This window comes from Scyliorhinus torazame, chromosome 8 (assembly GCF_047496885.1).
Source record: "Scyliorhinus torazame isolate Kashiwa2021f chromosome 8, sScyTor2.1, whole genome shotgun sequence".
Classification (NCBI taxonomy): Eukaryota; Metazoa; Chordata; class Chondrichthyes; order Carcharhiniformes; family Scyliorhinidae; genus Scyliorhinus; species Scyliorhinus torazame.
In genome coordinates, this window is record NC_092714.1 from 161770935 (window position 1) to 161785967 (window position 15033).

The 15033-nt window shown below is 48.8% G+C and overlaps 1 protein-coding gene across 2 annotated transcripts in view; it reads left to right on the plus strand.

The window, feature by feature from the left end:
- The window catches only part of LOC140428234 (uncharacterized), a 545827-nt gene that overhangs the window by 204544 nt on the left and 326250 nt on the right, over positions 1-15033 (plus strand). For both annotated transcript variants that reach the window (XM_072514483.1, XM_072514485.1), the window contains exons 3-4: positions 1234-5356; positions 14462-14577. In XM_072514483.1, the coding sequence (XP_072370584.1) occupies positions 1505-5356; positions 14462-14577 (3968 nt within the window). In that variant the 5' untranslated portion in view covers positions 1234-1504. The remainder of the gene's footprint in view (positions 1-1233; positions 5357-14461; positions 14578-15033) is intronic.

Genomic DNA, 15033 nt, shown 5'->3' on the forward strand with positions numbered 1-15033 from the left:
TCTGCAGCCTGATCCTCTGCAACACATTCCTCTGCAGCCCGTTCTGCTGCTGCCCACTCCGCTGCTGCAGCTTCCCCCTCCTCCCTGAGCTGCTCCCGCTCAAGCAGCCGCAGGGCATCTCGCAGAGCAGTGGCCATCACCACGGCGGCCAGTATTGCTGGTTGATGGCCAAATGCCATTGTCTGCAGGGGGTGGAAGGCCAACATGTTAGCATGGCACATACTCCCGTGCCAAACCAGGTTTGATGGTCTACACGGTGGCCCCAGTTGCCACTGCGGGCCCCGCACCCCTGCCCCATCGGTATTTGGCTCCGTCGGTGCCTGGTCCTGGCACCCTATCCTGCCAGAGGTACCATTGGCTGGCACTGCCCTCATTAGGGACTGCCTTGTGTTTGGCTTTGGTGGTGCCCCGGGTGGCTGCCGGTTGGCGGCGTGTTTGGGGGTGGGCGGGCGTGCTGTGGCGGGGGGTGGAGTGCGGGGGTGTGCGCACCCATACTGCCGGTGTCACTGTGTAGAGCCAGGAGCCGAGGTGAGTGTTCAATGGGTGCGCAGCAAGACGGCCGCCGTAATGGCGGTCCCAGTCCTGTGGGGGGGCACCCCAGCTGCTCGGCCTGCCCCCCCTCCCCCTCTGCTCCCCCGGCCCTGGCAAGGGTTCCCCACACTCCAGCCAGCAAGGCTGGTGTCCGGGCCGGCAGCCTGCAGTCATTCCACGCCATTTCCTACCTCCTCTCTCTCGCTCAGCAGCCACAACGCCAGGATCACGATTTTTAAAACCACAAGTGAATGACGTCGGCGAGAACTCAGCCCATCGGACGCGGTGAATCTCTGAGGCCCCGGAGAATAGGGTGTCAGGCCCGCTAATGATATGCCTACTGTACTTTACCCCGCATGGCGAGCAATGCATTTACACCATTTTCAAGTGCCAGAGCATCCCCATTTGGTGTCAAATCGGTGCCTACCGCGATTTCGGCGTCGGAAGCTATTCTCCACCCATTCGCGTTTTGCAATGTTGTCATCGGCCAGAGTCTTTGATATCCTCACATGGCTACCAGGACGCTCCAGCCTCATTGAGCTGGGGGTCCACTCAGGTTTGGAATGCAGTAAATGCATTGAGTACACATGTTAATTAAAGTGAGAGACACAGACCTCAGGCTGTGTATCTAAAATTTCAACACACGAATATTCCAAAGTTACATGCTGTCTGTTAATCAAACATGTTTGCATTTTACACCAGATAACTCAGAATCATCCTGGCGATCAGCAGAACACTGAAGCAGAATTCAGCTTGTGATGGTGTACGATGAGAGATAAGGTTGAGGATCTACATTCCATCTCACATCGTCTGACTGATCCATGCTCCTGTCCTCCAGCTAGGATTCGTTGGTACATTACCCCATCCTGATCTTCCAGAATCAATTGAATGCCAGCCTCTTTCTGACTAGGTCCCTGTAAGATAAATCTATTTCCTGATCAACAGTCAGCTCATCACAGATTATCAACAAGGAATGGATAAGAACTCTTATATTCTTCATGCCTGTGGTATATCAGACCTCCCAACCTCTCAATCCAAGACAATTTGTCAGCCACAAATCCAGAATGAAAAACAAACAGCTCAACCCACCCCCCACGGGATTGGTTCTTGGCCCCAAGCATCTCCTCACGGGATTGGTTCAGGGCTCCAAGCATCTCCTCACGGGATTGGTTCAGGGCTCCAAGCATCTCCTCACGGGATTGGTTCAGGGCTCCAAGCATCTCCACACGGGATTGGTTCAGGGCTCCAAATAACTCCTCACGGGATTGGTTCAGGGCTCCAAGCATCTCCTCACGGGATTGGTTCAAGGCACCACCCCTTTCCCCATGGGATTGGTCTTGTTGTGAATGCTAATCAGATCAAAATAAAAAAGCGGAATAAATATGTATGTGATCATTGTGGGAGAGACTGCTCGAAACCCAGTGTCTTGGAGAAACATATTCGTTGTCACACTGGTGAACGGCCATTCCCATGCACAACTTGTGGGATTTCCTTTAAAACCCAGAGTAATCTGTATAAACACAGAAGAACCCAAACACATGTGAATAATTGTCACCTGTTAACAGAATTGGAGAGAAGCAGTGAGTCAGGAGCAAGTGTCCCTGACCTGTCAATGAACCATATGCCTGATGGCAATTCAGCTCCAAATCCTCAGCTGGAAGCTGAGCAGATTGGAGACCGAGACTGTTACAGTGAGGTACTGGTCGCCAACTCCAATAACATAAACTATTCCGGACACCGGGCCTTCCCAAATGTTGTGCCCTGGGGCAGGGTTTGGAGCGGGATTTCCACTGTGAAGAAAAAAGAGAACGAGGTGATTGATGGAGAGAAATGGGATATTCAGCTGCACAAGGGTTCAACTGGAAACCGACAGATGGTTTTACAGAGACAGCAGGCAACTTATTTTGCTAAACAGTGGGTCTACAAGTCTTCAAGTTCCAGTGTACAAACAAATGAAAGCACAGATTCTGGCTACTTTTCCCATTCTGACAGTGCTGATCACCAGCCATCCTCAGCACGCTCACTACAATACACTGATACTGAGGCAGAAAAAGCCTCTCAGTCAAGCCAATGCGTGGTCAGTTTTGAGCAGTGTGCTCTTGGATCGATTGGAAATGATGTAACAGTCCAAGGAATGGACAAGGATCAACTTGGGAAGTGGGAGCTGGGGGAACGGATCTCAAAGCTAATCTCCGATAATAAGGCCGTAGTTGATGACAAACGGTTAGAAAATGTGCGGCCAAGAAAGACAGTTATTTCAAAGCAAGGGAGTATTGATTTACCAATGCCGTATACATTTAAGGATTCCTTTCACTTTGACATGAAGTCTACTCAGGTTAATAAGAGATCAAACATTTCCTCTGATTTACCCAAGCCCATATCACCATCACCTGGCAAATTACAGCAAGTGTTCCTCTCATTGCCTTCTCATGTTAATTCTACTGTTGATTGTTTACCAGTTACAAGGAGCAATTCCACACCACCCGGGGAGGGCAGTTTGTTATCCAGTAAAATAGCCAACACTTTAAGCTCTCAGCTAGAGAAGCATTGTTTGCAGAGGATGCCTTCTACTGCATTACACAGGAAGAGCTCACAGTCAAGGTCACTGGACTCCCATCCCTCATACCATCGAACGCTGGTCAGGCAAACTGCGCTCGAGGATTCACCAGGAAGTAGTCCTGTTGTGGACGGGTTCATCACTGTTGGTGAAGGAAACCCCAATGTTACTGGAGTTCTGCAGGTATCAAAAAACAAGCACACATCCTTAGAAAAGAAAAACAGCCAGAAAAAGCTGAAAAAATTCTCTCAGGAGAGATGGTCGATATATGGGGAGGAGACATTTAGAAAGAAATATCAAGAGGTAAAGAGAACCATCAGTTCCTCGCCTGTCCTACAATGTGGCATCCAACTCGCACAGATTCACACAATGAACTGTGCCAATTCTGACATGGCGCCGTCCAAGGGCACCTCCGTCCTGTCTGAAAATCTACAATCCAGCTCACTGGCCTCGCCTTCAACCCACAAAAGCCCTGTTCGCAAACACCTTCCAGATCCATTGAGTTTGAGCTCAGTGAAGGTCACAACCTTCAACAGCCAAATGTTTCAGACACATTTTTTACAAAGAAATGTTGACAGGTTGACTAATCCAGCTCCTTGTGCTGATGCTAAAAATACTCCACTGATCGAGGACAGTGCTTGCAAAGTGCCTGTTATTAAAATATCCAGCTCCACAGAGCTGCTGAACATGGGTGAAGGATTGGACAATATAAATCCACCAGATGCGGCTGAGGAAATCGCTAGCTACAGAGTGAAGAGTCTTCCTCCACTACAGCCATCATTTGCATCTATCACCCAGAAAGGAAAAGACCCCAAAAGATCGATCCAGAGAAATTTCTCACACCCAAAGCTGTTGAGGCAACACAGCATTCTTGTTCCGGAGAGTCAAACCATACAAGGTTCTATAAGAACAAGGAAGCAGCAAGCAAGCCAGGCTGAAGAATTTAACAGTGCAGATAGCGATTATGGTGTCTCATCAGAAAAACCTCCCATAAAGAAGCAAAGAATGAAATTAGCTGATATTGGATGCCCAACCGAGGCGCTACAGTTGGGCTCTGATTTAGCAAATGCCACTATTCCTGCACAGTCATCTCAGTTGGCTGGTGCCTTGGCTTCAGATGGTTGTCCTGGGGACCTTCAAGTTACCAACCCCCCAAAGCAGCCGTCACCAACTGTCCGAGTCAGCCTCACTGACCTCGGCCAGGCATCCTGTGCGAAGTTAGTGTCAACTTCTACATCTGTTCAACAGCTGCCTTCACCTCCACTGGGCAGAACACAACAAAAAGATGGCAGTGATAGAAATACGATCACAAATTCTCCATCACTATCAGACACAGTGGGAATTCAGGCAAATCAGATTGACAAAACTATACACAAACCCCAAAGTGTTACACTAGTACTTGCCAAGGTCAAAGTTCCTCACTTGCAAAAGCAACATTTTCTTCCAAAATATCAACTCAAATGGACCAAGAAGGAACTGACTGGACAATGCTCTGTACTGACTACACAATCTCCAGTTACCATCAATGATGCTCAGCCATCTGAGTGGGCTCTATCTAGGACATCCCATCATACACAGCACACAGCAGAGCAAACAGTCCAGTCCTCATTTACTTCTGACCAAACCGGCAATGAAGCGAAGAAAATTGAAAGATGTGAAAAATGTGAATGCTCCTTTCCTGTCTCTGATCCGTTATCATCAACAGCCATTGTCACCAATCTTATTCACTTAATGAACAAGAGAGTTAAGTGGCCAATTGACAGTCAATCTGTTTACAAACATCAGGATGTACACTGGTCAGAAGTTAGCAGACTACAGAGAGGAAGATGGGCTCCGGTTTGTAACATTGCACATTCTTTATTAGGGCAATGCCAACAGAGTTCCAGCAATGACAAAATAAGTGGAGAGCTGGATTGGTCAAAGATTGCAGGATTAGAATCTGAGAAACTCATGTGTGTTTCAGGTAGTCCGAGATCCCATCAGTGTCTCCAATGCAGATCAGTGAGCGAGCAAAGCAGCATGATCCCACTGACTGACGTAGACTCCCAACATGCTCCCTTTCAGAAGATGAGCACTCAGCCTGAGCTCACCTGGTGTTACCTGGGAAAGACTGTGCCCTTACACAGCCAGCAGACAGACAAGACCACTTCAGTCTATGCTACTTGGAGCAGATGTGAAAGCACCTCAGATACACCAAGCCTGGGAATGAAGGATCTCTTTCTTGTAAACAAACTGCAGCAGAAAGGCCGGGATACTCGCGTCCAATCAGTAAGTTCACGTTCAAACTTTCCCTTCGAGATTCATGTCATGATTCCATTCTTCCTACCCTTTGTCTATACTCTGCCTTATTCAGGCTGTGGACTCCTCTCAGGGCTCCCATGTTCAGCTCTATACTGATCTCCATCCACTGTCTCCTGGCTACAGAGACTGACATGGTGATGATGGGATCTATCTCACATTTCACCCAGACAGTGACAGACTCAGTCAGTCCCGATTCCCTAGATTGCCAGTTCAGAGCCTCCTAAACGACTGGAGATGTGGATAAGATGCCAGGTTTTCTGAGCTCGAACACAGATGGACGATTTTCTCTTCTGGATGCAGAAAGGTCATTTTCTGCCTGTGTCCTGAGCATAGAAGCTAGAACAGTACAGCACAGAACAGGTCCTTTGGTCCTCGATGTTGTGCCGAGCCTTGCCCGAAACCAAGATCAAGCTATCCCACTCCCTGTCATTGTGGTGTGCTCCATGTGCCTATCCAATAACCGCTTGAAAGTTCCTAAAGTGTCCGACTCCACTAACACAGCAGGCAGTCCATTCCACACCCTAACCACTCTTTGAGTAAAGAACCGACCTCCCTCCAAGATCTCCCACCCTGAACCTTATAGTTATGGCCCCTTATAACAGCTACATCCACCAGGGGAAATAGTCTCTCAACGTCCACTCTATCTATCCCCCTCATCATCTTCTAAAGCTCTATTAAGCCGCCTCTCATCCTCCTCCGCTCCAAAGAGAAAAGCCCTAGCTTCCTCAACCTTTCCTCATAAGACCTATCCTCCAAACCAGGCAGCATCCTGGTAAATGTCCTTTGCACCCTTTCCAATGCTTCCACCTGAAAATAAAAAAATGAAAATTGCTTATTGTCACAAGTAGGCTTCAAATGAAGTTACTGTGAAAATCCCCTAGTCGCCACATTCCGGCGCCTGTTCGGGGAGGCTGGTACGGGAATTGAACCATGCTGCTGACCTGCTTGGTCTGCTTTAAAAGCCAGCTATTTAGCCCTGTGCTAAACCAGCCCCTGTAGTGAGGTGATCAGAACTGTACACTCAATATTCCAAATGTGGTCTCACCACGGTCATGTATAGTTGCAGCATAACCCCACGGCTCTTAAACTCAAGCCCCCTGTTAATAAACGCTAACACACAATAGGCCTTCTTCACGGTTCTATCCACTTGAGTGGCAACCTTCAGAGATCTGTGGACATGAACCCCAAGATTTCTCTGTTCCTCCACATTCCTCAGAACCCTGCCGTTGATCCTGTAATCCGCATTCAAATTTTTCCTTCCAAAATGAATCACCTTGCACTTATCAGAGTTAAACTCCATCTGCCATTTTTCGGCCCTGCTCTGCATCCTATCAATGTCTCTTTGCAGCCTACAACAGCCCTCCACCTCATCCACTACTCAATCAATCTTGGTGTTATCAGCAAATTTACTGACCCACCCTTCAGCCCCCTCCTCCAAGTCATTGATAAAAATCGCAAATAACAGAGGACCCAGCACTGATCCCTGTGGTACACCGCTGGTAACTGGTCTCCAGTCTGAAAATTTTCCATCCACCACCACCCTGTCTTCTATGTGATCGCCAGTTACTTATCCAATTGGCCAAATTTCCCTCTAATCCACACCTCCTTACATTCTTCATGAGCCGACCATGGGGAACCTTATCAAACGCCTTAATAAAATCCATGTATATGACATCAACTACTCGACCTTCATCTACACACTTAGTTACCTCCTGAAAGAATTCAAACAAATTTGTGAGGCAAGACTTACCCTTCACGAATCCGTGTTGACTATCCCGGATTAAGCTCCATATTTCCAAATGGTTATGAATCCTATCCTTCAGGACCTTTTCCATTAACTTACCGGCCACCGAATTAAGACTAACCGGCCTATAATTACCAAGGTCATTCCTATTCCCTTTCTTGAACAGAGGAACAACATTTGCCACTCTCCAGTCCTCTGGCACTATCCCCATGGACAGTGAGGACCCAAAGATCAAAGCCAAAGGCTCTGCAATCTCACCCCTTGCCTCCCAAAGAATCCTAGCATATATCCCATCTGGCCCAGGGGACCTGTCGACTCTAAGGTTTTTCAAAATTGCTAATACATCCTTCCTCAGAACATCTACCTCCTCCAGCCTACCCGCCTGTATCACACTCTCATCCTCAAAAACATGGCCCCTCTCCTTGGTGAACACTGAAGAAAAGTATTCATTCAACGCCTCTCCTATCTCTTCTGATTCCATACACAAGTTCCCACTACTGTCCTCGACCGGTCCTAACCTCACCCTGGTCATTCTTTTATTTCTCACATAAGAGCAAAAAGCCTTGGCGTTTTCCTTGATCCGACCCGCCAAGGACTTCTCATGCCCCCTCCTAGCTCTCCTAAGCCCTTTTGTTCGCTCATTCCTTGCTGGCTTGTAACCCTCAAGCGACCCAACTGAACCTTGTTTTCTCATCCTTACATACTCTTGCTTTTTCCTCTTGAGAAGACATTCAACCTCTTTTGTGAACCATGGTTCCCTCACACGGCCATTTCATCCCTGCCTGACAGGGACATACCTATCTAGGACACGCAGTATTTGTTCCTTGAACAAGCTCCACTTTTCATTTGTGCCTTTCCCTGACAGTTTCTGTTCCCATCTTATGCTCCCTAATTCTTGCCTAATCGCATCATAATTATCCCTCCCCCAATTATAAACCTTGCCCTGCCGTATGGCCCTATCCCTCTCCATTGCAATAGTGAAAGACACCGAATTGTGGTCATTATCTCCAAAGTGCTCTCCCACAAACAAACAGTTGGCCCGATTCATTACCCAGTACCAAATCCAATGTGGCCCCACCTCTTGTCGGCCTTTCCACATATTGTGACAGGAAACCCTCCTGCACATACTGTACAAAAACTGCCCCATCCGAACTGTTCGACCTATAAAGGTTCCAATCAATATTTGGCAAGTTAAAGTCACCCATGACAACTACCCTGAGACCTCCACACCTATCCATAATCTGTTTTGCAATTTCTTCCTCCACACGTTTACTTTAGTGATGGAAAGGGATAGGTATATACCGCAGGGCAAGAGTTATATCGGTGGAAAGGCAATTATGATGCGATAAGGCAGGTCTTAGGATGCATCGGATGGAGAGGAAAACTGCAGGGGATGGGCACAATGGAAATGTGGAGCTTGTTCAAGGAACAGCTACTGCGTGTCCTTGATAAGTATGTGCCTGTCAGGCAGGGAGGAAGTGGTCGAGCAAGGGAACCATGGTTTATTAAGGCAGTCGAAACACTTGTCAAGAGGAAGAAGGAGGCTTATGTAAAGATGAGACATGAAGGTTCAGTAAGGGCACTCGAGAGTTACAAGTTAGCTAGGAAGGACCTAAAGAGAGAGCTAAGAAGAGCCAGGAGGGGACATCAGAAGTCTTTGGCAGGTAGGATCAAGGATAACCCTAAAGCTTTCTATAGATATGTCAGGAATAAAAGAATGACTAGGGTAGGAGTAGGGCCAGTCAAGGACAGTAGTGGGAAGTTGTGCTTGGAGTCCGAGGAGATAGGAGAGGTGCTAAATGAATATTTTTCGTCAGTATTCACACAGGAAAAAGACAATGTTGTCGAGGAGAATACTGAGATTCAGGCTACTAGACTAGAAGGGCTTGAGGTTCATAAGGAGGAGGTGTTAACAATTCTGGAAAGGGTGAAAATAGATAAGTCCCCTGGGCCGGATGGGATTTATCCTAGAATTCTTTGGGAAGTTAAGGAGGAGATTGCTGAGCCTTTGGCTTTGATCTTTAAGTCATCTTTGTCAACAGGAATAGTGCCAGAAGACTGGAGGATAGCAAATGTTGTCCCCTTGTTCAAGAAGTGGAGTAGAGACAACCCCGGTAACTATAGACCAGTGAGCCTTACTTCTGTTGTGGGCAAAATCTTGGAAAGGTTTATAAGAGATAGGGTGTATAATCATCTGGAAAGGAATAATTTGATTAGACATAGTCAACACCGTTTCATGAAGGGTAGGTCGTGCCTCACAAACCTTATTGAGTTCTTTGAGAAGGTGCCCAAACAGGTGGATGAGGGTAAAGCAGTTGATGTGGTGTATATGGATTTCAGTAAAGCATTTGATAAGGTTCCCCACGGTAGGCTACTGCAGAAAATATGGAAGCATGGGATTCAGGGAGATTTAGCAGTTTGGATCAGAAATTGGCTAGCTGGAAGAAGACAAAGGGTGGTGGTTGATGGGAGGTGTTCAGACTGGAGTCCAGTTACTAGTGGTGTACCACAAGGATCTGTTTTGGGGCCACTGCTGTTTGTCATTTTTATAAATGACCTGGAGGAGGGCGTAGAAGAATGGGTGAGTAAATTTGCAGATGACACTAAAGTCGGTGGAGTTGTGGACAGTGCAGAAGGATGTTACAAGTTACAGAGGGACATAGATAAGCTGCAGCGCTGGGCGGAGAGGTGGCAAATGGAGTTTAATGCAGAAAAGTGTGAGATGATTCATTTTGGAAGGAATAACAGGAAGACAGAGTACTGGGCTAATGGTAAGATTCTTGGCAGTGTGGATGAGCAGAGAGATCTCGGTGTCCATGTACATAGATCCCTGAAAGTTGCCACTCAGGTTGAGAGGGTTGTTAAGAAGGCGTTAGCTTTTATTGGTAGAGGGATTGAGTTTCGGAGCCATGAGGTCATGTTGCAGCTGTACAAAACTCTGGTGCGGCTGCATTTAGAGTATTGCGTGCAATTCTGGTCACCGCATTATAGGGAGGATGTGGAAGCATTGGAAAGGGTGCAGAGGAGATTTACCAGAATGTTGCCTGGTATGGAGGGAAGATCTTATGAGGAAAGGCTGAGGGACTTGAGGCTGTTTTCGTTAGAGAGAAGAAGGTTAAGAGGTGACTTAATTGAGGCATACAAGATGATCAGAGGATTGGATAGGGTGGACAGTGAGAGCCTTTTTCCTCGGATGGTGATGTCTAGCACGAGGGGACATAGCTTTAAATTGAGGGGAGATAGATATAAGACAGACGTCAGAGGTAGGTTCTTTACTCAGAGAGTAGTAAGGGTGTGGAATGCCCTGCCTGCAACAGTAGTGGACTCGCCAACACTAAGGGGATTCAAATGGTCATTGGATAGACATATGGACGATAAGGGAATAGTGTAAATGGGCTTTAGAGTGGTTTCACAGGTCGGCGCAACATCGAGGGCTGAAGGGCCTGTACTGCGCTGTAATGTTCTATGTTCTATGTAAAAATGATGTCTTCATGAGAAAATGGAGACATTTACATATGCAGGTCGATGAAAAGTGGGCAGATGTTCATCAAGTGGTATTGTCGGTAGGGTATAGGAAGGAGGTGTTGCGAGTAGCACATGAGGTACCAATCGGAGGTCATTTGAGAGTAAGGAAAACTCAAGTTAAAATACAAAAACATTTTTATTGACCTAAACTACGTAGAAATGTAGTTAAATTTTGTCGATCATGTCACACATGTCAAGTGATAGGGAAACCTCAAGTGGTGATAAAACCAGCGCCCTTAATACCCATTCCAGCATTTGCGGAATCTTTTACAAGGGTCTTCATTGATTACGTAGGACCGCTTCCTAAAACGAAAGGTGGGAATCAATATCTTTTGACTATAATGAATCTGTCTACTCGGCTTCCAGAGACCATTCCAGTACGCGATATTACAGATAAAAAGATTGTGGAGGCGTTACTTAAATTATTTACTAGATATGGACTACCCACAGAAATACAATCGGATCAAGGATCAAATTTTACCTGAAAGTTATTCAAGGAAGTTATGAATAGGTTAGGAATAAAACAATTTGAATCAACTGCGTACCATCCAGAATCACAGGGAGAGTTAGAAAGGTGGTATCAGACGTTCCTCAAATTGAATTGGATAATGAGGATGTGAGCAGTTTTGGGCCCCGTATCTAAGGAAGGATGTGTTGGCATTGGAAAGGGTTTAGAAGAGGTTCACAAGAATGATCCCTGGAATGAAAAGCTTGTCATCTGGGAACGGTTGGGAACCCTGCTTCTGTACTCGTTAGAGTTTAGAAGGATGAGGGGGGATCTTATTGAAACTTAACAGGATACTGCGTGGCCTGGATAGACTGGACATGGAGAGGATGTTTCCACTTGTAGGAAAAACTAGAAGCAGAGGACACCATCTCAGACTAAAGGGACGATCCTTTAAAACAGAGATGAGGAGGAATTTCTTCAGCCAGAGGGTGGTGAATCTATGGAACTCTTTGCCGCAGAAGGCTGTGGAGGCCAAATCACTGAGTGTCTTTAAGACAGAGATAGATAGGTTCCTGATTAATAAGGGAATCAGTGGTTATGGGGAGAAGGCAGGAGAATGGGGATGAGAAAAATATCAGCCATGATTGAATGGCGGAGCAGACTCGATGGGCCGAGTGGCCTAATTCTGCTCCTATGTCTTATGGTCTTAAAACATATTCCGATCCTCGAGTTGACGCAATCACCCGAAAAAGACGCCTCGGTGCCAGGTGCGAGCGGGACACCCTGGTGCAATTTTGCTACCTTGAGACGTTCGTTTTCTCAACGCCGGGGGGCTTTAGCCGCTCCCTAAGCTCAGGGTCATTGGGCGGTGGTGACATGGAGGGCCCCCCTCTCCGTCGTAGCCTCCGACGTCGGGCATCTCCATCCCGGAGGGTTTTCCGGAATTGTTCCAATGTCGCAAGAGGAGGGGAGGTGAGCTCTGTGAGGGTTTCCTCTGGGCCGAGACCCCGAGAGGAGCCCGTGAGGAACCTGTTTGTCGGCAATCAGGGGTGGGATCAAGGCAGACCCAGGGCTGGTTGGTGGGTCTGTGCCGTCCGCCACACTCAATGGGGCAGAGGACTCGGTCCTAGACGGCAACTGCCTGAAGGAGGACGGCTGATCGGTGGGGGGCACAGGGGATGATTTTGAGTCCATCTGCAGCGAGGTCTCCCTCGTACCCAACACCGAGTCTCCCTTCATCCCCCAAGGGGAACTCCGGGATTTTCTGCATGCAAACCCTGGTCGCCGAAACCGATTGCAGCTAGTCCTCGACCGGTGGCCGGACATGGCTGCTCATCCGGTCTTCCCAAGCCTATGTTAAAAAGGAGACAAGGACGGGACTGAGCAGCGCTGGCTTAAATCTTTCCTTGCTGGACTCCAGCGGAAGCGGAGGGGCTCGGGCTCCTCTCTGCTCCCTCCGAGCACTGAAAAGGTGAAGGTGACGGTAGCACTTTACAGCTGACATGGAGGTAACCATAGACAGCCTCAACATCGATGGCAGCATGGACGGGCTCCGCAGATTCCAGAACTTCTCGGTCCTCCGGGACGGAACGCATGCGGCGTGCTTCCTGCAAGAAACCCACACCGCTCCGGCAGACGAAGCCACGTGTCTCCTGGAAGGGGGGGGGGGTCTACATGAGTCACCAGACCTCATGTTCAAGTGGGGTGGCTATCTTGTTGGCCCCGCACCTTTAGCCAGAGATCTTGGGGGTCAAGGAGCCAGTGCTAGGCCCGCTGCTGCACCTAACGGTGCAGCGAGGGAATAGAGGTACTTCACTTTTTGAACGTCCTACGCTCCCCAGGCTGGCCAGCAGCAGACGACTTTCTTCAAGCAAGTGCCTACTCATCTTGGCACCATCTCCGCAGGCAAATGCATCGGCCTGTGGGGGGGTAATTATAACTGCACCCTCGGGGCAAAGGACAGCCTCAGTAACCAGTGCTCCTCTCGCAGTGGTGAAGTTAAGGAACCTGGTCGGATTCTTGGACTTGGTGGACGTCTGGCGGACTCTCCATCCTGACTCCAGCATCTTCACCTTTCTGAGGTCTGGGGTGGGAGCGTCCAGAATAGACTGCCTCTACATTTCAAGGGCATACCTGCCCCATGTTCCGATGGCCTCTGTGCTGCAGTTGCTGCGCTCAGACCATGGTCTGATGTGGGCGGGGCTTGCTCTGTCTCGCGCCTAGTCGTGGCCCACGTACTGGCATTTTAACAACCTGCTGCTGGAGGACGAGTGGTTCCTGAGCTCGTTTCATCGTTTCTGGGCCGGCTGGAGATGGAGGCGGAGAGGCTTCCCTTCCTTGAGGCTATGGTGGGACATGGGCAAAACTCACTTGCATATATTCTGTCAGGAGTTTGCGAGGGGGATGACAAAGAAATGGAAATCCAAGGTCGAGGGGTTGGAGAGAGAGGTGCTCGATCTGGAGTCACGTCTCGGTCAGCCCGATGAGGACCCGGTTACTGACGCTGCTGGTTGGCGAGAGGTACCTCGTCTCGGATCCCTCTATAGACCCCTCTTCTCCCCGAATCTGTCCAGCGAGGATGCTTGCAGAGTTTTGTGGGAGGACTACCGCAGGTGGATCCACAGGGCATCGGGAGGCTTGATGCCCCTATAAGCCTGGGTGAGCTGACCGGTGCCCTCGACCATAGCCAGCCTCAACATCGATGGCAGCACCTCCCCCTCTTCAATCTCCTCACCTCACCTCCCTCCCCATCCTCACCTCCCTCCCCATCCTCACCTCCCATCCTCATCTCCCCTCTTCAATCCACTGCCCTCCTCACCTCCCTCCCCATCCTCACCTCCAATCCTCCTCACCTTCCTCTCCATTCTCAAGCCTCTCGCCCCCTTACCTCCTCCTCTCATTACCTCCATCCCCTTCCCCATCCCACTGCCCCTCCACAATCCCCATCTCTCCTCCCCACCTCACCTCCCTTCCCACGTCTCCTCATTACCACCCTTCTCCTTCTTGCCCAACCCCTCCTCACCTCCTTCCCCTTCCTACTCCTACCTCTCCTCACTTCTCTCCCCCCCACCCCCTCCTCACCTCCTTCCCCACCACTTCCCGTGTCCTCCTCCTCCCCACCCATTCCTCCTCCTCACCCCACCCACTCTTCACGCCCTCCCCCTCGATACCCCCTTCCCCTCCTCAACACCCCATGCCCTCCTTATCCCCCTACTCATCTCCCTCCCCAACCTCTCCTGCCTCCCCATTTGCATCCCTCAACCCCCATCTTGCAGCAAATTCTCACTCCCATTGTCACTGTAACACATTCTACCCATGTTCAGCACAGTCAACACACAGGTTGATGTCTCCACAGGTTTCCCTGAGCACTCGCTCTCGACACAAGTTGGTCCCCAGGTCACTGGTTACTGCCCAGGGAAGAAGGAGACGTGGTGGAAGCAAGTATCAAAGTGCAGGTAGCTCCACTGGAGGGTGAGTGTCCTGATTTTTTTTGTGTTGTGTTTGATTTCTGTGACTCTGTGCCTGCAGATGTGAAAGGATCTGATCTGGTCTATTGTTCCATGCTGCATTTTTCCATGCTGCATTGTTCCATGCTGCTCTGTTGCATGCGGCATTGTTCCATGCTGCATTGTTCCAAATTGCATTGTTCCGTGCTGCTATGCTCCAAGCTGCTATGTTCCATGGTGCATTGTTCCATGCTGCATTGTTCCTTCTTGCACTGTTCCATGCTGTTGTGTTCCATGCTGCAATATTCCATTCTGCAATGTTCCATGCTGCTGTGTTCCATGTTCCATTGTTATGCTGTATTATCCCATGCTACATTATTCCAAGTTGCATTGTTCCATGCTCCTTTGTCATTTCCTGCATTGTTCCATGTTGAATAGTTCCATGTTGCATTGCTCCATGCTGCTATGTTCTAAGCTGGCT